Raw genomic sequence first — 24387 nt, 5'->3', positions numbered from 1 at the left:
GGGTAATTAACAACAAAAATAAGAAACAGAACACCTTTTGGCAGGCACTAGCTAAAATCGAGAAGAAAAACTGTAGGTTGCTCTGTCCTAACTAAAACGGGTACTGCAGACATGGGGTGATCCCACGGACCATGTGGTGTTGCACCTGAGCCCTGACTTTGTACCACATGGAGAAAGTCCAGAGCAATGAGTGGGAGATAGTCCAAGTCCCTCTGGGCCAAGGGCTATCCTTCATGTCATCTCAAAACTATACACACATGCTCTACATTCCATGTATCTATTAGGGCATCAAAGTCCCAGACAGCATATCTTTAAATCACTGGATCCCAAAGGGAAACCAAAATTGCATGAGAAGGGAAAATACCACACTGTGGGAAAAAATAACCATTTTTGTAAGTCTTTATTTTTTAGTTGCTCCTCCCATAGTAATGCACTGAAAGGCATAACAGTTTATATTGTACAAAGCATTGGAAGAAAGTACCTCAACTTGCCGATTATTTCAAAATGAGACTACAAACAAAAAGAAAACAAATCTGGTTCCTCGATAAAGGGCAAAATAACTGAATACAGTCTGTTATTTACGTCTCTCTTTTAACATAAGGTCTGGAACACTTCATTTTACAAATAGGATTAACATGAACATAACAACGCACAAGCTTGCAGACAACCAGCATAAAATATGGGGTACAGTTTTTAATCAGGAGAATCATGCTTTCATGAAAGAAATTATAATCGTTTATACAATTGAATCAATTTCAGTATTACAAAAACTAAGTTGCATCTATTCGTATTTAGCTCATTAAGAAGGAAAACAAAACAACAACAATAAAAGGAATGTTAAGAAAAGCCAAACACCATTTGGCACTCCCATACACAGGTCGAGTCACCTTGGTCCTTGAAATTCAAAAAGGGGTGTGCCTCGGACGTCAGAAAGTAGTGGCTGACTGGAACAGTGCTATTTTCATCAACAAACAATAGTTTGCCAACAAATAAATACATGATACACGCAACACACAAAAAAAATTAAACATTAAAAAACAGTGACATGATTGTCTAAAATTAAGATGTTATTACAAGGATTTGGCAAACCTTCTATTAGCGTAGTGGTACAGCGGTACTGGTGATGAACAGGTTACTTCACTGACTTAACCTCTTTGAGCATTGAACATCCATAGTTTACAATATACACATACCCTTGTTCCCTCGTTTTAAACAATGTACTTAAAGAAGGCAAAAGTTAATGGGGAAAAAAATACTCCCTGTTATCAGTTTCTATAATAATCAAGTGTGCATTTCATCCAACTACTTCTGTCTTCGAAGGGTTAAATTACATAAAACTTTAACAAAGCAAGAAAATTAAATCTGTAATTAAAAGCAACTGTTCCCAATCATGTGTCAGGTGATCTTGTACAAAAAAGAATTCAGTTTCTATGGAGTGTTCATTCGTATCAATGCTGCCATCTTAACTACTCCTCTCACCCACCCACTCCCAGGGGCAAGGTGAACGGGAAGACGCCTTCTGCCCAGCAAGTTTTTCATTTTTATTGAATCATTTTAAGTCGCATTGATCCTCCAGAAGTCAGCAGCTGCCTTTGCTGTGCAAAACAAAATATCGAGAATAAATAGTTTCTTTTTCTTTCTTTCTTTTTTTTTTTTTTAATCATTCAGTTTAAGGTCCCCAGACTTTACATGAGTGACCCTTCAGGTTTATAAGGCATTCTGCTCAGCAGTCTTTTAAATAGTCCTATGTGAAAAAGCCATGCTACCGTTGGACTTGGTCCCATTCTGGTCGACCTTGGGAATGTCATACGTGGCTTATGGACTGGATAGCACTGGATTCCGCCGCAGCCCTGGCCATACTGTGCCACACGTTGGAAGAACTGTGGGATGAAGAATGGAGGGACTCCTTGTCGGACAATGACAACATCATAGCATATGCCTGAGGTAAAAAGGAGAGACTCGGTAAATGGCATTTGAAAAACATCACTTTTCATTCGAAGGATATCTTTGGTGAATGTTACAAAGAGAAGGGACCCTGAGAAGGAGCATCCCTCACGGGTGTGTTTGGAAGAGTGCGGGACATTTTCTTGTGCTATAATGACATGGAGTTACTGCTGGCCTTCGTTGCCTCGGGGCCACAATAGTGACACGATCTGCAGAACAAAAAATTAATGACCCAACCTAGAATGACAACAGCGCCCCCATTAAGAAACAGGAGCCATGCCCCTCCCCGACCATTAACTATAATAACCATCCATCCACTGTTTATGCACATGTTCAACTCACCCCAAATATTACTGAATGCTTACAACTGAAACTGCAAATACAAATAAGAGACAGGCCTGCCTTGACAGTACTGTGGTCCAGGGGAAACAGTCCCAAGGACTCCTGCACTGGATAATTGAGAGCACTGAAGGTGAAATGACTCGCCCAAAGTCACTCGCCTAGAGGGAAGGAGGCATAAGTAAAACTTATTTCTGCCCAGCTTTGAATGCTTTGTCCACTTCCCCTCCACGCTTGAAGTATTCAATGCTGACACTCAAAGACCTTGAAAGTCGAGGTAAATCAAATCGGTTCTACCAAAAAATGAAACAACACAAAAGACCCAACAAAGTTCTAACCCCTGTGCTCCAGTATCTGCCAGCAGAAGGTGCACAGGGGTGCTCTGTGAAGAAGTGCTCTTTCTTCCTTATTATCACGTCAAAGTCCAAATAGCTATTCAGAGAATCTCCCCATTTGCTGCCAAGTAAAATATTCAAATGAAATGTTTGGTCTTGACTTAGGAGTGAACTTTTCACTGTTGATTTGTTGGTCTCATCCACTGCTAAACTTGCTTGTCAAAATGCTGCTGAAGAGGAATCATTAAAGTCCTGCCAAAGGCATTCCACCGTCGGTAAACAAAGACAAAATGCCTCCGTTGTTAAGCAGAATTTCATCTCTGGGAGTCGTGCTGAGACATGTGGCCGGTCTGTGGTTTCTTCCGTAATCATGGCATTCAGTTAGAAAATCTGCTCTCGCAGACTGATTTTGATTTGCTGGGTCATTGCTCTCAATGTACACATTTGACTTTTATGTATGCTATTTGCCTTCCGGACCTCTACAAAATCTCCGCAGACATGTTACAAATATTTCTTAAGCATCTACTCTATGCCAGGCACTGTGCTAGGTCCCAGGGAATCAAGGATAAAACATAGAGTCTTTGTCCTTTGTAGGGTTTAAAGTGTGGGTGAAGTGAGCATTGAACTTTATTCCAACGACATACCCACATTTAGAGATCAAGATGAACACTATTCTGAAATGGTTTTAACAAAACTCATTCTTTTTTTTTTAACTCATTCTGATATGTGGAAAAATAAAAGGGATTACAAGAGAAAATTTTGAAATCCTGAGGTTGTTTTTGTTTTTTTAAATTTATTTTTGCCTGCGTTGGGTCTTCATTGTGGCGCGTGGGCTTTCTCTAGTTGCGGCGAGCAGGGGCTACTGTTCCTTGCGGTGCGCGGGCTTCTCATTGTGGTGGTTTCTCTTGTTGCGGAGCACGGGCTCTAGGCGCATGGGCTTCAGTAGCTGTGGCTGGCGGGCTTAGTTGCTCCGGGGCATGTGGGATCTTCCCACACCAGGGCTTGAACCCGTGTCGCCTACATTGGCAGGAGGATTCTTAACCAGTGCGCCACCAGGGAAGTCCCGAAATCCTGAGTTTTAATCCTGGCTTTTAACCTGCCTCTATTCAGCTAGCTGCGTGACCTTGGGCAAGTTGCTTAATCTTTCAAGGTTACTTCCCTCATATGAGATGTGGATAATAATAACAAAAACTTAGCTCCAATGGTTGTGGAGGAACCACAAGAACTAACTTACATAAAGTGCTTAGCTTAGTGTCCCTGATGTAAATAGTACCTGTTATCATGAAACGAATTTTTGTAGGATAGAGTTTTTCAGGGAAAACCCTATACAGAAGGCAGCCACTGTTGTATTGGTCAACTATTTTGGATTCAATCACTATAAAAATCACAGAGTAAATATATGAGTTTTGAGTAAAGCATCTGAATCTATTCAGATTCTAGAAAATATGGAATGTCTGCCTTTTGGTAATCAAAGGAAATAAACATTTTCATGCACGAGGATCAGTGCTGAGCACATAACTGACAGTTAATGACAACTGAATGAATGAATAAAGTCTCATGAAACAAAGTCAGTTTGCAAAAAGGCATGACCATCTTCAGATTGACATATATATGACATTATCAAGTAATAATAAAAATATGAGCTAAAATTGCAAAATGCAAGTATTTCTTGTGAAGGTAATTGTTAGCCCAGCTGGGCCGGGACTTTATATATCAAAATGCTGGTACTGAAATACATCATTTCCATTGTCTTTAAGTTCCCAGGACCCTTTGCTTTCTATCACTGTGACAGTTTCAGGAATTTTCAGGTATTGTGCCTTATAATGTCATAATTTGGGGTGGAATAATTAAAAGAAATTTTAGAAAAAGAAAGAAAAGCTGGCTCCCCCAGTTTCTCTGATCCACTAGCAAGGAAGAACGGGAAATCAAGAGTTAAAAAAATATATTAGACACTTCTTATGGCTGTCTCCACGTGAAAATGAGATGTCTACTCTGGCTGGTTTACTTTTAATGTTAGAAAATGAAAAATTCATTTTTATCCTCATTCAATGATAGAGCAGGAAGGGATATTAGACATCTTCTCCACTCACCCCACTTTACAGTGAGGAAATGATACCCATAGTTGTGAAGTGATGTTCTCAAGCTCATAAAGCTAGGCAACTCCAGAGTTGAGGCTGGGTGCTTTCACTTCAATTCAGAAAGAACATTTATGTTGCCTATTACCATACATGATATCTTAAGACTTTTTATTGACTTTACTGATACTTTCAAACTTGTATTATCCCACTGGAATGTTTTCCCCACTTTAGTTGCGATATGACCACATTTGCTGTTAAGACCAGTGCAAAACATCTCATCCAAATAAGAAATTTCTAGATGTAGGAGTTAATATGGTCACATGGTTTGATATGTCAGGCCACCTCTAAAATGAACTCTGGATCAAACAATTAGACCAAAGTGACCAACAGATATAACAACAGAAAGTTTCTTTTTTCTTTCTAAAGAAAGAAATGGACCTGAATAAACAACCTGGCTGAGTGCAGATGTCAAGTAGAAAGGACTGACTTCCCTTTTTTGTGAAAAAAGAACTGAGGCTATGTTCAGTGGTATTTATAGATCCTTAAATGGATTTATTTTGGTCGCCATAGTGCTGATAGATTGCTATAGACCTCAATGAACTTGGGTACCACTCATTCATTCATTCATTCATTCAATAAAAATCGATAGGGTTTATCTCCAGGTGTGCCATTAAGTTGCTACAGACTTTTGGCAATTCATTTCATCTCTGACCCTCTGTTTACTCCTAAATTCTATCACTAGATGACTTGTTTATTAATTATGTACAGTAAGAAACAAAAATAGAGGACAGAATTCACTTTCCAAAAATCTCAAAATGCAATTAGGTTGACAAAAATTATAGACACAAAGCATTAGAAAATAATTCTGAAGTAATATACAAATAGGTGCAAGCGAACATTATGGACCATCTATACAAAGGCAATGTAATTGCAAAGGAAAGGGAAGATTATTGTAGGTCAGGGTTTGACACAGAAATTTCTGTGCAGAATCCAGTCATATTAATTACTGTAGGGGTTGACTATTTTGGATTCGGTCATAGACAAAGATTTGAACGTTTTGAGTAAAGCACCTGAACCTGCTCAGATTCTAGAACATCGCAAAGAGCATCTGCCTTTGGTGTCAAAGGCACAATGTCATCAGGATGCTATACTGCAGGAGAGTATGTACCTGTGATTTGGACTTTCTGTGTAACGGCTGTTTAAGTTCCTCTGGCACATGGGAAGCACTGAAAGAAGACACCTCAGCTTCAGTATATTGATTATCTTCCATTTTCCTCATTTTGAGGCTATCTGTGAAGTGCCTTATATGATCTAGAGCAGAAAGTCCAGTTTTATATTCTTCCTCTTTATACCTAAAATGAACCAATGGGAAAGCACAGAGGGTTTTTTTTTCTTTTTCAGTTTGATATCCAACCAAATCACTTTTCATTTGAGTCTATACACTTGTCAAACATATTATATTTGCAGTAGAAAGTAGCCGGCGTCAATTCTTGGGTTCTTTAAAAAGCTTACAAATATTCTATCTTATAAATATATTTCTTTTCAGATTTTTCATGACTAAAGCAAGAGTATATCTGAGATAAAGAATTAAAGTCAATGACATGGGAAGTCAGCAATGCAGTGGAGACAGAGTTCATATGTTTATAATTTCCATTTAAAATAAAGCCAGTTACGATTATACTCGTTTGGCACCAATTATCCCTATGAAAATATAATATTCCCATCAATTTAACTATTGGGCTAATTTTTTCCATTTAAATATCTATCATCTATATAGATTCCAAATATATCAAGTAAAGTGAAATTTATCTCAATAATATTTGAATAATAACACACCAGATAAATTGAATAAATTAGATAATGTTGAAATCTCTATTTTTCTTTGAGTAGAAATAGGTAGAGTCTAAATAAGTGATTGTGTACTTGTGTAGCTTTCATTTTACCCTTCCTTCCTCAGGTTAATCAGAGTTTCACAAATACTGATGTATTTTCATGCTTGCGGATTATGTTGATGGCCACTTTGTTTCCATCTTTTAAAAATTAATCCACTGTGTATGCCTTGCTAATTCAAGTTTAGTTTTTATAGTTTATTGCTCGCAAATTGCTTATCACCTGGAATAGTGCACTAATGGAAGAACAGAGCAGCAGGAATGGTAACCCTATGCGGATCTACTTTTGCTTCTCACCTCATTGGGGACGTCTTGCAACTCATCTCCAGGGCGCTGGTGTCTTCATAGTCATCCTCATGGTTTCCTTCATGTAAAGTACTTGTCCCTGGTTCCTTTCCTGTTTTCCCAGTAATATCATTGTCTTCATCCTCCTCATCTAACAACACCTCGTCTTCCACCTCTTCATCATCCAGTAAGTCTGAATTTTGACTGGTCACCAAAGCCTTTTCATCTTTAAAGTGACTGCCATTCATTCTTTCAAAAGCATAAAAAAGAAAGAGGTTCAATTACTGGTATCATTTGTAAACGTGCAGTTAGCTCTATTATCACGTCTTCCTAGCAACAATTTAATTTTCAACATTTGTAGAGCAAACTTTTTATTGTTTAGGCTTTATGGCAACCATGGGAAAACCATGTAACCTCGCAAATGAGAAAATGAAGAAAAAAAATAATTGTGTGATTATTCAGATTATAAATAGAGCCTCTGGTCGAACTGGGAAAATAATCTCGGTCTCCTATTTCTTATCAGGACTTTGCTTGATAAATGATATTGTTATATAGGATATAAAAAGCACACAAAGGTTTTCTCTAAGTAAAATTACCTAATTACCATATAAGTATGCACCATTTAAAAGAATAGATTTCTGGAAAACTCATACCCCTGAGCAACACTGCCAAAGCTTCAATACACATGCTTCAAGTGAATCTAAGAGTTCAAAGAAAATGTTAAAATAACCGCCAAGGACTAACCAGTATTTGCTATTTCTAGGTGACACTGGTGGGTATACGGCACTTAAACACTCTACTGAGACTTGAAAGTGTTTGAGTGCTCGTTTATTCGTACTTTGTTCAAATTACCCTGGATGATCTGAATGTAAAAAAATTCCTTGTTTCCCAGGATAACACTGGGGTGGGAAATGATATAAAAATGCAATTGTACAAATATCTCTTGAAGCTTACTTAGCAAGTGTGTATAACATAATGATGCAAAAGAAGACTATTATATTTAAAAAGCCATCTGTAATATTTGAGTCTGTGGTGGCAAGGATTGCAATACATGATTCGAAAGTTTAATTATAAAAGAAACTTAATAACATAGAAGTCCCCGTTTAAAACTTTGGAGGGCATTTATGAAACTAGGATAAGCTTTTCAGGCTTTAAAGTAAACATTAAAATATGTGTAACTTGAATTTAAGTTTCGCTGTAAGGTTTTAAAGTTGAAACTGTTATAAAACAATTATAAATGTTTTGAATCTCTCCTCCTAACTTCCTCCTTTTAAAGATATATGATCAGGGAAGTTAAGGCAGTTGCCCAAGTACAGAAAGCTTGATAGAAACTAAATCATCCTAGGCATCCAGGTGTCCTGATTCCTGGGCCATTCAGAATCTTTCAATTTTGTCTTGCTCCTTTACCTATTTACTAATTCAGAAAACTTGCTGAGACTGCTAAATTATTGTTACAGTCATGTACACTTTTCACATTTAATGTAACTATTTTTCAGATTATGGAAAATCAGGTATCAGCGATAGACCCCCATCACTTTCCCACATTTAAAAAAAATGAGTACAATTTAATACTTAGATTTCTCAGGGCAAAAAAATACATAAATAAAACAATTGTGGATGTGACAGATGCACACAGTAAAAATTCATTTGACCAGAAAAAGTCATATCATCATTAAGTTTTTTTATACAATCCGTCTCTTAACCTCTTTTATCAAAGAATGATGAAAACATGTTTTGCACAGACATAAATTATTAGTTTCCAGTTACACTGCCAACTTGCTAGCTTGAATGGATCGAAATTGTTGTTTTAAAGAAATGAAAGAAAAAGTAAAAGAACAAAAGAGTGCATGGATGAAAACCAAAAGTAACAAAGCCAACGTGATTAAGAAAACCTATTTGTTAATTATGCTTTCAAATGTGGCAATTTATGGGGGTTAAATTATTCATCAAAAGTAGTCTGATAGGAGTTGAGCGGAGAAAAGTTGGATGACTCAGTCTTCTTACTTCTATGCTGTTTAGACATGTTGAAGCCAGATGTTGCAGCTTTATGGTTCACAAAATCTCCAGCTAAGGGCTCGAAATCTGAATAGGAGTCTCAGAACACAAATGGTGCTTTTTGTTCGCTATTTCTTATTTGTATCATGTAAGTATCATTAACAAAATGTCAAAATTATCAAAAGATCACGACTGTCTTTCTTACTTGTCCTTAGTACTTTGTACTTCTGATATCTGCCTCACCTCTCTCTCTCTCTCTCTCTCTCTCTCTCACACACACACACCCACACACACACACACACACACACACACACACACACGGGCAAGCAGAGGGAAAGACATCCAACTGCACAAAGTTACAGTTTTATCAGACTTCTGAGAGGCTGGGAAGAGTCATGCAATAGCAGATATTCTCTCCTTGTTCCCTTAGAAACAATTTTATACAAGTTGAAGAACAGAGTCGTCATATATTTTTATGTTATCTTGGAAAATAATGTTTATTTGATACTTGCCTTAATGGAAAAAAGTATCTAAAACAATTAACTTTGACTTTTAATAGCATCAAAGATAGAGAACACTAACAATAACACTTGCATGATAAAAAGTCATGGACCTTTCATTAATTTCCTGTTACATTAAAATGTACATTGCAGCATCCGAATTTAATAGGCCACTGGATAGTTATATTCAGAACAACATAGCTCTCAATATCAGATATTTAATTGTAACATAGATAAGAAAAATTAAACCCAGTAGTTTGGGTAAAATAATGTTTCAGTTACATCACATAAAATGTAAAATACTAGATAAGTATTCATTATCAGCATCATTAAAAATTTTTCTATATGAATTAAGCCACATGTGCTTGATGTTGATAATGACAAGAGGGAGCCAGTGCACCTTAAAAACAAGGATGATTATACCCACTGAAACAAACACGCCAGAATTAAATGAGGATGCACCTGACATCATATAAGGAAGGGATAGAATCTTATTCAGAAGTCACAAACGGTTTCTAAAAAGATATCTGGATGACATTCAATAAGTATTTTATATGTAAGTATCTACAGTATGTATAAATATATACATACATATATATATATATAGTCATATAATATATATAGTCATATACTCTCTGTATACATGATATATCATATGATCTATAATAGTAACCACTGTTAGCCAGTGATTCAACTGAACCCCTGTGGTGGCTTTCCCTTCTAGTTGGAAAGTTTTGATAAAATAATCTAATTAGCTATCAAGAGAGGCAGAACAGAACGGTGGTAAAAGCCTGGGCTCTGGAACCACAGAGCCCAGTTGAATCCCATTTATTACTTAGGTGACCTTGGGCAAATTATTTAACCTTCGATGTCTCCATTCCTGCACTCATAAAATTATATAACAGTAGTTGCTATCTCATAGGGTTATTAGGGTAATTAAGTTAACTAATAATATAAGGTGCTTAGAAGACCATTTGGTATTTAATCTGCACTAAATAAATACCAGCCATTGGTGGCAGGAGTAAAGCCGTGTCATAAGAGTGAGCACTGCAGATGTATTTGAAAACGTTCATTTGTGAAATCATCGACTTTAAAGAGGAAAAAACAAGCTTTACCTCTCTTCTGTGTTCCTGGGAGACTGGCTGCCATGGTTGCTATTCCCGATGAAATTTCGAATTTCTGTGAAGTAAGCATCTTCCTTGTCATCGAGAATCGCACCTGTACTTTCCAGTTCAGAATGAGGCGACGATGTGGCCGTACCTGAGGGGAGAGAAAGCCTTTTGTGAAAAAGACAATTATTTATAGCGCAACTTATTTTGAATCTCTTACCTTCTTCATTTGATCACTGTTGTTTCCGAAAACAGGCTTTTTCGAATATTAATAATGATAACTTTGGGAGGTCAAAGTCTTCCCAATTTTACCACAGTACCCATGCCAGTGAGGAATGGGGATTATTTTGAACCGTTGAAATAGTGAGATACAGTCACCCAAAGATGCCGTTTCTCCCACTAGCTTCCTCCTTTTCCCACTGTAACATGGGAACATTTTAATTTGTAGAATGAGAATATGGGGTGAGGCAAATTATAGAAAGGTCTTACATACATTCTGCAGAAGAAACTGTATACCTGGTTGCAGTCAATATGTATATACTGCCCCTGTGCTAAAGTATGTTATCAAATAAAGACTGAACACATGCTGGAAATACTGCATTTTGATTTGGTGGATTAAGCCGTGGGTAGACTCAGAACACACCAGTCGAGAGACAGTTGTGGTATAATATTAAGAGGACAATATTGAGTCTGTGGATTACAGAATGATTGTCAGCTTCCTTACCTATAAAATTAGAATCAAAATACCTGTATCACAGATTATTCTAAAGTTTCCATAAATTTACAAATTATAAACACTGTATAACATGTGGTCAAACTTTATACTAACATTTGCTTCATGCTGTTTAGCATGCCCACAAAATATCTACAGTTTAATAGTTCATCACAATAGTCTAGATGACAAAAACAAGAGGTTAGAACACCCCTCAGCTTAACAAAGTTATAACCTGGACCAAAAAACAAGTATTCAAATTTGACACATTATATCTTTAACTTATTTATTTTCTGAAATAATTTTGACTAGAAAAATTATAGGGCTATATTGTAAGAAAGTGTAGCCACTTTTGTGTATTGGATTAGACTTCTGCCTCTAAAGTCCAATATTTTAAAACCATGATCATTAGATTTTTGGCTTTAAGGGAAACGAAGAGTATATAGTTCATTCAAAATCATAAGCAATGTTCCCGTACAATAGAGGACGGATTAATAATAAAATAATTTCCTTCAGGGCTTCCCTGGTGGCGCAGTGGTTGAGAGTCCGCCTGCCGATGCAGGGGACACAAGTTCGTGCCCCGGTCCGGGAAGATCCCACATGCCGCGGAGCGGCTGAGCCCGTGAGCCATGGCTGCTGAGCCTGCGCGTCTGGAGCCTGTGCTCCGCAACGGGAGAGGGCACAACAGTGAGAGGCCCGCGTACCGCAAAAATAAAAAAAAATTTCCTTCAGTAAAGATTACTACTTTGTATAAACCCAACTTTTCTCTGTTCTTAAAATCCTTTTCAGGAGCGGCATGCACAACTCCTCTCCTCACTTCTAAGTCATTTCCTTAATTCTCTAGAAACAAATTATGGCTACATAAGTTGGTTTCACACACACATGCCAGCTGCTAAGCATTCGTTAATCGTTTATTATCTAAGCATTAGAAGCCAAAGGCAAGAAAACCTACCATGTCTTCTGCTAACTATGCGCTGGTACGTCTGGGTTAAGGGAAGGCTAGTTTTTTGCCACTTTTAACTTAATTCTACATTGGAATTTGTGACCAAAACCACACACCACTATCATTCGCTACGGGTTACTCTGATCATGTTGACAGTCTTCAATCACTCATCTCTAATCAAGGTCCCCTGGAGAGGTCCTCTGAACTGCAAGCCTTCTGCAAAAGCAAGCCATGGTTTCTAGGTTAATACTCAAGAGCGTGGCATTCTGGGGCTCCACTGTGGTCATCCTGCCAGGCTGGGGGCCACGTTCTGTGCCAATAGATGGAAAGATCGTTCTCTGCAATTTAGGAAATCTTGGTTCATGAGTCTCCGGTGAGTTCGGGTCATGGTTCTCTTCGCTTGAGACTGCCCACTGAGATGAATCCAGGAGAAAATAAAATCATCCACATAAAGCTCTGAGTTGTATATTATTCAACGATCACATCATTCACTTCATTCAAAAATCTCAAGGGAAACGTGCTGCAAATTTGCACAACAGGATCTGATTCTCGTGTCAAAGTGGAACGGGAGAATGATCACAGCTGTCTTTTAAAATTAGAAAAATAAGCTACCGTCTCCTCCTCAAAACACAATTGATGACCTACCAGACATGTTCCCATTCTCGTGCTTCTTTAGGTGTCTGTCTAAGTTGGTTTGTTGACCAAAACACCTATCACACAAGTGACACTTAAAGGGCTTCTCTTTATTGTGGATGTTGCGAACATGCCGCTGCAGGTTAGAAGATATGCTGAATGACCTGTCACAGTACTTGCATCTGAAAAACAAACACAGAACAAATATTCGCAAGCAAATCGAAAGAGAGTTCTCAAGACAAGCAAACCAGATCTCCAAAATTATCACTGTAGAGAAGATTACTATCCACACAGCCAAAACTTCAATTCCAATAAACAGATTTTGATTGCATTAAAGATGTTCACGACTTCATAAAAAACCATAATAAAATACTTCATAAAACACCATAATAAAATCACAAGTTTATGAAGGTAATCAGTTCTAATACTTCAAGTAAAGCTCACAAAATTAAAAATATTAAGAAATAGTAGTTTTGTTTTACCTTCTGCTTAGGACAATACAATTAAATCTTCTGTAAACAAACATGAAACAGATTCACATATTGTTCAAATAAAGTAAAAAGATCATTTTTTAATTCGAAACTTCTGAGCCTGATTAAATAATTTCTTAGTAAATTCACTTTCTCAATTGCTAATCCTGAAGGAGAAATTCTGTTATCTTCTCCAAAATAACAATAAAGGTTCCAAACTCTTAAAACTGGGGCAATGTAATAGTTTAGTCTGATACCAAAGATACTGATTTTCATAATCTATAGTTATTAGGGGCCCCCAAAGCCTTTATTGTGTTAACGTTTAAACTGTCACAAAAGAAAGAGTACCACTAAATTCTCCTTTTCGGATAAAAACCCAAGGTCTTTGCTAACCCCCTCTCTCTGGATTCCCCCCAGTTTTCCACTTTTATTTTTCCTAGAGTCTGTGGTGGTTCTGAACCAGGTCAGTTTTTTCAGGAAAGTACATATTATTGCCTGGCTAATTGTTTCTGCCTTCCATGATATTTAAGACAAAAAATCATAAATTACTGAAGTTCTCCCTCAGTCACAAAATAAAAATGTAGCCTCCCACCCTCTCCCCTTCCCACCAGCTCTTATGGTGAGGAAGAAAAGTGATAAATGACAAGATTTTCTCCTCTGGCATTTTAAAGGGTGCATCGTCTGTTTATATGATTTTTTGGTACGTGTGTTGCGTAAAAGGAAAAATCAACTTTCTCTAGATAACTTTCAAGTGAAAATTTCTAACTTAGCAGCCAAAAAATCCGAAACTCATTCTTCCGTGTGTGAAGGGCCCTTCTCCCACTTCTGAATGCAGACTCAGCAGTTCGAGGGACTCTACATCAGAAACTGCCCCACTCCATTCAAAGTGTTTGGGCTTTATGGCTGTCTCTACATGATGCCAGATGTCCAGTTAGTTCGGTGGGGAAATAAATCTGTTAAACTAGTTACTTTGTCATAGTATCAGTAAACCAACTCAAGGGCTGACTTAACTTCCCTCCTAAAAAACCATTCTGGCATCATGAGGTTCCTCAAATTTAAATGAATAATATTAATTTTAAAATGGGTAAAATCCCACATTGATAGTAGTTGTAATATTTAAGCCTCTGTTTTTGAAAAAATATATATATGGACTCTTGGCTTTCTTTGAACTTCCAAGGCCCACTGCAAGGAGAACCATGGTACAGTTAGCACAGTTGTGTTGTCCTAAGCAGAATAACCTAGGAAACACTGATAGAGAAAACTTAAACTCCCATCAAACTTTTTAGAAAAATTTTCACTCAAAATACTTTCTGCACAAATCATGAGGAAGAGAGATTTTGTCTTTGACATGCTTCCAACTGTCTGCTTATAGGCACAGAAGCTGTAAATCCAATAAATATCATCCACTCTAACAGAATCAGTCAATAAGGAAGTTTTAACCAAAAACCATCTGTTACTTTGTATCTTTCCTCTGCTAATATCTTGGCCAAATGTCTGAGTGCTCCTAAATAATAATCATTCCATTCTATTCCAGTAAATTAGCTGGTGGTCAAGAAACAGCTCAATTCAGAGCCTAAGTTTCAGAAATTCTAAAGAGCAATACATAACACACGCGTGAGCATACACGATTAAGCCTTCCTGGTTACTGGATGTAAACACAGGGGTCAAGGGAGCCTTTCAGATCATGGTAGGAGATTAAAAACGCTGACTTGAGAGTTCCAGAACTGGGTTTTAATTTGGGGTCTATTAATACCAGACTTTACAGAAGGCAATTAGCATCTGTGGATCTAAATTTTTTTACTTGTAAAACAGAAGAGCTGGACAAATAACTGTTTAAGGTCTTCAGCTATGAAAAATTCTGGTTTGCGTTTTTAAAAATATACGGACAATAATAGCACCGTTTACAGGGTAGAATGAAACCACTGAATTCAGGTACAAAAAAAGAGTAAAATGAGCATGGTATCATAGTCGCATACCAGACCCTTGGCCATAACAAAATGTAAGTGTGGAAACCTTTCCTCCACTTAAGCAGAATTCCTTGGATGTGACATTTTCTCAAAAAAGGGAAATCATCTAACACTTCCCATTTTTATATCTCTCTGAGACCTACTATATCAAGCACATTCTATCACATATAAAGTCATTTATAAATATCACTTATGATTAGTGATTTACAAAACATGTAGGCAAGCAAAGAATTTAAGAAAATACTTTATTATTTTCTGAGTTTAAGTCCCTCCAGTTTTCCTAAAATTTCTCCTAAAATTTGAACACTCTTTAAATGAACATTGGTCTGCCCATTTTCTTATCCTCGTATGTAAAAAAGTCTTTGAAAGCTGATAATTCGTTTATTTTAATGACAAAAGCATTCAGACAAAAATAATTTTACACATATGCAATGCATAAGAATTTCAAATAAATAAATAAATAAATAAATAATAAATAAGTAATAAATAAATAACATTCATTCTTTGAAGAAATATTCATGAGTACCTAATACTGTGTGCAAGGCATACACATTCAACAATGTAGGTGATATTTTAAAACTGGAATGGAGAATGGTGGTTAGTTTCGTTTGTTAGTAAATAATAATATTAAAATTAAACACAGGTGCCATGTGTCATATGGCTAATTTTGACACTTAAGAGAATAAGCTAAGAAGCACTTGAGAAATTGTTGACCGAATTGCTCCCTTCCTATAATATATTCTATTTTATCTGTTCTACCCCTAGCTCCCTTTTCTTCCTCCTCTCCAGGTTTAACATTTATTCTTTAAACCTCCTAATGGGACCTGTAGACATTGACTTAGCTGTACTGGGAAAACAAAGATATATCCGGGTTGTTAATTCCTAGCAGAGATTTAAGGCTTGGAAGAGGGAGGCTGCAAGATTATGATTATTGTCAATTAAAAAGGCATGAATCACTGAGGAGAGAGAGCACTTAATTTTAAAAATGTATAACAGTTCTTAAACGCTTATTCTATACTAGACACTGCTAGAACTTTTAAACTGAGATATAAGAAGACGATTCAAGAAATTAGGACTTTTCTAAAATTTAACCCCAGCCATTAGTTAATTCTTCTTTGACTCAAAATTGAACAGACAGACATTCACAAAAATAGCCTCTTTTAAAATTGTGGCAATGAGCCTCCTTTATTACAATATTTATCAAGACATTTAGTAAAAATCATTGTCAAACCTGTAAGGCTGCTCTCCTGTGTGGGTTCTCAAGTGCCGTGTCAGGTTCGCAGATCTTGGAAAAATCTTGCCACAGTATCTATTATGAAAAGATGTTTATAAGAGAAAGTCAGCACAATTGACTGTATTCCACTCAAGCTGCATAGAAGCCAGATGCTTATTCCTGAATTAATTAATCTTGCATGGAACTCACATGTCTTTGGTATTTAAAATTTGCAACAAAGCCATTCTACAGATATAAATAACTCTACAAATAAAGACTGCGTTATGAGATCCGGTTGAATTTGCTCATGCATAAGCAAGCAGTTTATGAAAACAGACTGGAGTTTTGATGACCCCCATGCTCCTCTTTTATTAACTCTGTATCTTTACCTTCACAAAACTGAACCAGACAAGGGGATTAAAAAATGACAAGAGCCTGTGATTCCGGGTTGATGTAAACAGATTTCAAATGTTTCAACTCATTTTACATGTTAGGCACAGTGACAACTCTCTGTACATTGAGTGGTATCAGATCGGACAAGATTCTAAGACCTCATCCATCAAGGTATGTTCCTATAAAAGCTTTTCTGGAAAGAAAGTGACACATTTTCCAAACAGCAGATAAATTGATATGCCTGAGTCAGATGCCACAAATTTCTGAAGACAATTCAGAAATTGTAAGTATGATTTATTAAAAAAGAAAACAGAAACCAAAAAAGAGCTTTACTCTACTACTGATGAGTAACAAGAAACTTATTAACTAGTTTTCTTCACTTATCGACCTTATTTGTCCTTCATTAACAGCCTTATTCTTCAATGCCATGACAATTAATAAATATATGCTTGAGGACAGTAGTATTATACCTTTGGATGAAAATAATTAACTGTGAAAGAAAATTCATAAATATCAAAGTGAAACAAGTAGATAGCATTTGGACCATTTCCAACCTCATTTATCACAACCAAATGGCCTGTGTTAAAATTTTCATTTAATAATAATTTTTTTAAACCACTATTTTTATATCCCACTAAATAAAGAGTACTTTGAAGTGCTTGAGATCTATCATGGTTGCTATTAATCATCCAATCAAGAATAATTTCCAAAACAAACAGCAGGGCCTTTTGAAATCAGAGGGGAGATTTTTGGAAAGCAGTCCATGATTAACTTTGCAGTTACCTGCAGGTATAGCGTTCCTTTCCTTTCCGCAGGAGGTTCTCTGGCAGGGCGTTGGGAGGAGCTCTGAAGTTGAACATGGAGGGAACCGACTGTAGAAGTTCACTGGCCTCAGGTTTCAGGGCACTGAAGCTCTCCAGCTTCTCCGCCATGTTTTCAATAGCTGACATCTGAAAGGCAAAAGCACAAGACCATGAAGGATGGGGCAGACATCCTTCCTTCTGTAATTATCTCTAGCAAACCAGGAACAGATTAATAAGAGGGAAGCATCAAATCTGCTGAATGCAAGGGGCTGTAGAAAGAGACTGTAGTGTCCCAATATTAAACAAATGAGAGAATTCATTGATCTCAAAGATAACAAAGGTAGAATTAAGCTTACAAAGTGCCAAGTGAACTTTTCCATAAGCCCTTAGTTAGACCATTTTGTAATAATTTGATATACAATTGAGCAATGAAATACATGAGAGAGAATAAAACCGTTAGATTTTTTATTAAATTAAGAGACAGCATTAGTATCATGCTGTCAACGATCACCAGGCCCACCTGTGAATGACTGACTGCAGGAAGGAAGAAATTAATACATCCCCTCCAGAGGCTGGCTGGAACCAGGAAATGTTTGACTTTACTCCCTCCTTTTTTAGTATAAAAGAAGCTTGAATCTAACTCTGGCAAGATGGTTCTTTGGGACACAAGTCCACCATCTTCTCGGTCTGTGAGATTTCCGAATAAACAGTAAAAAAAAAAATAGTAAACTGGAAATTATAGCAAGAGATCCTGTATGCCTTGTCTAGGTAATAAAAACCATAGGAAGTAGGGAGTCCCATGAAAAGAACTCACAGCATGAAAAACATCAGGTGTTCCAAAGTTATAGCTTTAGCCAAATGTATGCAATGCAGAAAGAAAAAATTAAATGTGTAAACAGTCCTTTATGTTAAATTAATATCTGGATATACTAGATTTTTAAGTGTGATTATGTACAAAGAATTTTGGTGAAATATTCATTTGTCATGGACAAAGATTAAGTTGAAATGACAGTTCATGATATATTATCATAACTTCACATAACCTGGCACGGGCATTGTAAGTATGACCAAACTCTTAGAGCAGTATTCTTGAAGAAAAACTATCCTGCCTGGTTCTTCCCCTCAAAAAACCTAATTTATTTTGCTTATAATCTTCAAGTTTTTGTCTTCCTGCACACATATTCGACAGAGTCATAAACAGAGGGTGGCATTTACTTTCAAAGGCAGCTTGATCCTGTCTATAGTTAGACAGACTCTCTCACCTTTCCTTCAACCCTCCCAAAATGTTGTTTCCCCCATGCTCACATTTTATTTGGAAGCTGCTTACTACTGAATTTTTAAGAAGAAAAAGCAAACTCTCAGGCCATCTTGTAAAATCAACTCACCCATTGTTTATTTGGTTCTCAGGGCACTATGCCACTGGAGAACTCACAAAGCTGTTTAAAAGGTGTTTGCACTCTGTTTCTCAAAAGGCGGGGGCGGTAGACCAGAAGACCCCATGCAAGGATTAAAAATGTTAACAACTATACATTCAAGCAACCGATCAACCCAAGAAAAAGATTCTTTTGCTGATAAGGTGGTAAGACAGAGTTGGAGTTCCAATTTATTATGAGTCCAGGTTAAAAATAAAAGGCAACACTTCATACTCAAAAAGAAAATTAACAAAATTTATACTCCGCGGACACACAGCTGGACAGAATACCACTGACTTCTTAAACTGGAGCAAAATCTTAACCGAATGGCCTAAACATGATTCTCTTCTTACAAAGGGAATATTGTATGCTTGATTCTTCAAATGACTATTCATGTTGTAGTTAGCTTTCTTTCTTTTCCCTTTATCCTGGAGCCTGCCCTCTCATTTCATGCCCAGACTCCTAATGCTAGCTACAAATTGCAATGTACAGGGTACCACTGCCAATTTGCCAAATGTCTTTCATCAAACACGGTGCAAAAAAAATCTCAGAGGAAAGTCAAGATACATTTACTTGTCAGACGACAAATGTGAACGCACTGGGAGGCGGTAGGGGCTATAAGCTCAGGGGTTTGATTCATAATCACTCAGCTGCTAAAACATTCTCCACAGATGCAAGCGGACAGCACATTTGTCACTATGAAGGATTTTGACACATACTGATCACAGGGCAGAGATATAAAATGATGCTGCTGTTCATAGAGGTTGAAGGAAACTCTGTCCCTGCTGAATATGGTCATTATCCCCCTCTAACCAGAGCATTAGCATTTTCATATTACTTTGGATTTTATTTATTAAAAATCAATCCAGAAATATTTTATGATACTATTTTATTTGCATTTATTCCTTCTAATTGTTGCTTGCAGAAAATCATTCTGATATTCCACCCTCCATGGAATAAATTGTCTGAGTGAAAAATGACCTCTGGCCTTCAAGCTGATTAGCAGTAACAAGCAGGGGTAAGGGGCATGACCGCATATATTTATTGGGAAAAATAATAAGTGCATGGGTGATGATTATAAATGTTTTATTTATGTACATTTAATATTTGAGTAAAGTTTCATTATCTAGTGGTTTTAAATCATTTGAGTGTCCGCCCTGCCGACACACTCGGATTCCTGGGGCAATACATCTTGTAGAAACACTTTCCTTTTATATGGAAAATAGCTTACTCATGACTATCATTATTCTCGGCTTTCATCTCCAGCACGTATAAACTACAAGTCCTTCAAGTTATTTAAGAGCAATTGGCTGTTGAGAAATGTGTCTTGCTTTAGTAGCTGCTAATAGCTCCTTTTAAAGGAAGATCACTGTGATTACTTCACCTCAAACTGTTTCAATTTGGGAAAAGCATTAAGAAATAACAAAATATAGTACGGACTTGATGACTAAGTAACAACATTCTTAAAGATAATAAGAAAAAGAATAGGGGTTACCCAAGCGCCTTCCTTATAAGCCACCCCCCACCTTTGGCTTGGGGTGTCAAATGAAAAGAGGATTAAGTCAGAGTGGGGAAGAGGGAGAGAAGAAAGATGGGAAGGGAGCTGAGGGTAGCTATTAACACCACATACGCAGACACACACCCCCTCTCCACTTTCTTTCCGGCTAGCAACCACCGAAACAACATAAAAGCCATCACTGAATCCTTCCTCTCATCTTCCAAAGATTTGCTCTCACAGCACTTGACATCAGCTGAAAAGAGTAAGTTTCTCCATTAGGACAGATAGAAGTGACTTAGATTGACATATAGACACTACTATGTATAAAATAGATTAATAAGAACCTACTGTATTGCACAGGGAACTCTACTCAATACTCTGTAATGACCTATATGGGAAAAGAATCTGAAAAAGAGTGGACACGTGTATATGTATAACTGATTCACTTTGCTGTACACCTGAAACTAATACAGCATTATAAATCAACTAGACTCCAATAAAAATTAATTTTTTAAAAAAGTGACTTAGACATCTGCTAGTTGGGGTAGTTTAGCCATTCTGTGACCAACAATCAGCCCTGGTCCATATCTTGGATTAAGGTGTTGGATTAAGATGAGTTTTATCTAATGTATGGGTCCAAACCTCAACTTTTTCTAGCTATCTGGGCTGACTCATGTGATACTCCTCTTGGAATAACATGCATTTTGTAGAAGTGGTAAGTTTTGACATTCATTTTAAAGTCTGACTTGGTATTTTAAAAATCAAGATGAATTGGGATAAATGAAACAGAATCTAGCTAGATATACTTTTCAACTATGAAGAAATCAATGAAGGGGGAACAATGTGTACTGCAATGAAGAGGACATTTGCTGAGAATGGGGGAAAAAAGGAGGAAAAATCACATCATATATTTTAAAAACGTATTGCCCTCTGTCCTATTAATGTCGTAGGCTAATCTCCGATCAGTAAATGACAGCTTTTTTCCTATGGAACAGTAATTTTTATTTACATATATTGTAGTTGTTGATGGTATCTGCAGCCAGATGTCTGGAAAAGGAAGTCATTTCACCCCCTTCCAGTCCCCAAGGGGCTATTAACTTTATACTGACGCAAACTAATATTTAGACACAATTCCCTAGCTCCTACCAAAAAATGTAGCTATCTCTCTCGTCAAATAAAGTTAGTATTTGTAAAAACATTTCAGCAGGCAAGATATCATCAACTGGGTCTGAAGCACTTAGCTTAACATTTTTTATCTGGCAGCCAATAATTGATGACATAAAGAAGTTTCTCATTAAAACTATTAAAGTGACAATCTGATTATACAAAATGATATGTCCAATGGCACCATGAATTATGTGACCTAATGTTTCACAAATTAGATTACACATGGCTTTATCATAAAATAACTAACTTTTCATAAATAACTTATGATGGGAAAGTTTGTAGATTTGGTAGTTTTCTATATTTATTCACTTGATAATCTAGAGAAATCTTAAAATCATGGCCATTTGGGGGAGAAATACATATTCATATTTTATGGTTGTCTCATTCCACATATCACATTCTGCAGTCATGATTATAAAATTATAGGGTTTTTTAACCATTCAAAATTATAAACTTTAATATTTTACTACTTTCCACTAATATCTATATTTTATAGTACAAATATAAATTATTGCTTTGAAAAACCTATGAGCCAAAGAATGGGAGTGTTTCCAAAGCATTGCAATGGCCGTTGCTATACCATTGTACTATCAGGAAAGGGTGTCTAACTTAAAATCTGAACTGGCTTTGTAAGTTGGTAGAAGCACTGGCCATTTGTGTAGGATATAGCACCTTATGCTTGAAGCGCCTAACAGCAAAGCTACTAGCAAGTAATACTCTACATTAGAAATAATGAGGACGATGACGTACGATATTCTGGACAGACCTTTGCCAGGAGAGGCAGACAAGAAACACTGGAAATATAAGCCAGGATAATGAAAGAATAACGCTGTCTACTGCACAGCTTTGCCTAATAAGGAAGTTTCTGTCTCTCTACTCTTATACTTTGGAAATAAATGAACTTAATCCTTAAAAGTTGATAGGATGAGAAAAATCACAATTCATCACATATTCCACAGAAGAAATAAAATAGAAGAACTTCTGTTCTAAAAGGAAAACTAACATCAGATAGAGGAAATAGGTAACTGCCAAAGTGCTCTAACTTAAAATAATTTATATATAATTATATGGTGACTAAAGGAAAATTTAACTACATTCCAAGATTCTGCCCATACTTCAGAATCAGGATAATTTTGAGTGAAGAGGAGAATGAAGGAGTAAAAGCACATACACTTAGAGGAGATTTTGTAATATATGTTATTTACATATATTTCTATTGACTCAAGGTTTATTTGGTAGTGAAAAGTAAATAAATAGTATTCTTTGTATCTTGAATAAAAAATAAAGTTTTCCCCTACTGATGTCAACTGACTGTATCTGGAAACATTAATTGAAGGTTGAGGGGGAGGGATAAATTGGGAGATTGGGATTGACATATACACACTACTATATATAAAATAGGTAACTAATAAGAACCTACTGTATAGCACAGGGAACTCTACTCAATATTCTGTAATGGTCTATATGGAAAAATCATCTTTAAAAAGCATGGATATATGTATATGTATAACTGATTCACTTTGCTGTACACTTGAAACTAACACAACATTGTAAATCAACTATACTCCAATAAAAATTTTTTAAACTTTAAAAAAAAAAAGAAAGTTGAGGAAATGGACCCAATGCAAAAGGATACATTCACTAGTTAGATAAAGATTTTTAAACATTTAGTCTTATGACTCCACATAGCCAGAACCAAGTTCTGCCCCAGGTTATATGAATGTGAATTCCAATGTCATCTTGTGTCTACACATAAGTTCAGGTTTTATCCTTTTGAAGGCTTTATCATAAGCATCTTTAACATGCTGGTCAGGCTCCCCCAAATAATGGTTGTTTCCACTTAGTGACCCATCTTGAAGTCCCTTTTAACAACATGCTCTAAAGTGCCCAGAAAGAGTTCTACATCAAGGTATAATTACATGGAATGGGTCAGATTTAGAGAATAAACTTCTTTCTGTAAACAATTTATAGCACACTAAATGCCCAATTATAACTGAAGGCATTCTGCAGCTTGACAAAGCTGGAAATCTATCTGCTAAAGCCATATCATTTTATGGAAAGGGCTCAGAATTCTTTGTATGGCAACTTATAAGTTGTTTTTCTTTTAATTCTATGTTATTTTAGTCAAAAATATAAGTAGGAAACTTACCCAAGTTCTCTGATCAGGCAGTTGGAACTGGGAGCAAAATTGAAACAAAAAACAAAAAATTACTTCTGTATCAGTATCTTTATTGCAATCTATCCTTTGAGAAATTAACATTTATACTAAGTAATTTTTGCTTATCATGTAACTATATCTTGAGTAAAAGCTTTGGAAATGAAAATTAATAATTTTATAACACTGCTGAGTTTCCTCTATTTACCTAAATTAAATTTTAGAATCATGGTTATAAACCAGAATGTGCTTATTTCCAAGAAAGCTAAATACTACTTACTATCAAATCTTAAATAGCAAAGTAGACACTTCCTTTTTATCTGTTTGTACTCACTGCAAAACAAGATTCCTAAATTTTACTTTAATAACTAAAAATTAAGCAATTTCCTGCAAAAAAGATATAGTCTCTTGCATTTTTACAATGTTAGTAACAAAGAAAATAAGATATTTACTCAAATGTGAATCACTGAGTAACAAAAAAGTAATGTCCTTGGAAAAAAACTGCTTGACTTCTACTAGGATGGGACTGAGACCATCAGTAGGCCAA

The 24387-nt window shown here is 36.3% G+C and overlaps 1 protein-coding gene across 6 annotated transcripts in view; it reads right to left on the bottom strand.

The window, feature by feature from the left end:
* Positions 1-387: 387 nt before the first annotated feature.
* MECOM (MDS1 and EVI1 complex locus) overlaps positions 388-24387 on the bottom strand; it is a 566538-nt gene continuing 542538 nt past the window's right edge. For 4 of the 6 annotated variants that reach the window (XM_030863952.3, XM_060298431.2, XM_060298433.2 and 1 more), the window contains 8 exons: positions 23835-23861; positions 17589-17755; positions 16431-16508; positions 12775-12944; positions 10481-10625; positions 6883-7119; positions 5865-6048; positions 388-1939 (listed from right to left, as the gene is read on the bottom strand). In XM_030863952.3, the coding sequence (XP_030719812.1) occupies positions 1805-1939; positions 5865-6048; positions 6883-7119; positions 10481-10625; positions 12775-12944; positions 16431-16508; positions 17589-17755; positions 23835-23861 (1143 nt within the window). In that variant the 3' untranslated portion in view covers positions 388-1804. The remainder of the gene's footprint in view (positions 1940-5864; positions 6049-6882; positions 7120-10480; positions 10626-12774; positions 12945-16430; positions 16509-17588; positions 17756-23834; positions 23862-24387) is intronic. The other 2 variants (XM_030863959.3, XM_030863965.3) reach the window with 1 other exon arrangement.

The sequence above is a fragment of the Globicephala melas genome, chromosome 4 (assembly GCF_963455315.2).
Source record: "Globicephala melas chromosome 4, mGloMel1.2, whole genome shotgun sequence".
In the NCBI taxonomy this organism is placed as follows: domain Eukaryota; kingdom Metazoa; phylum Chordata; class Mammalia; order Artiodactyla; family Delphinidae; genus Globicephala; species Globicephala melas.
The sequence above is the reverse complement of the archived record's forward strand: the minus strand, read 5'-3'. Positions and strand labels throughout refer to the sequence as shown.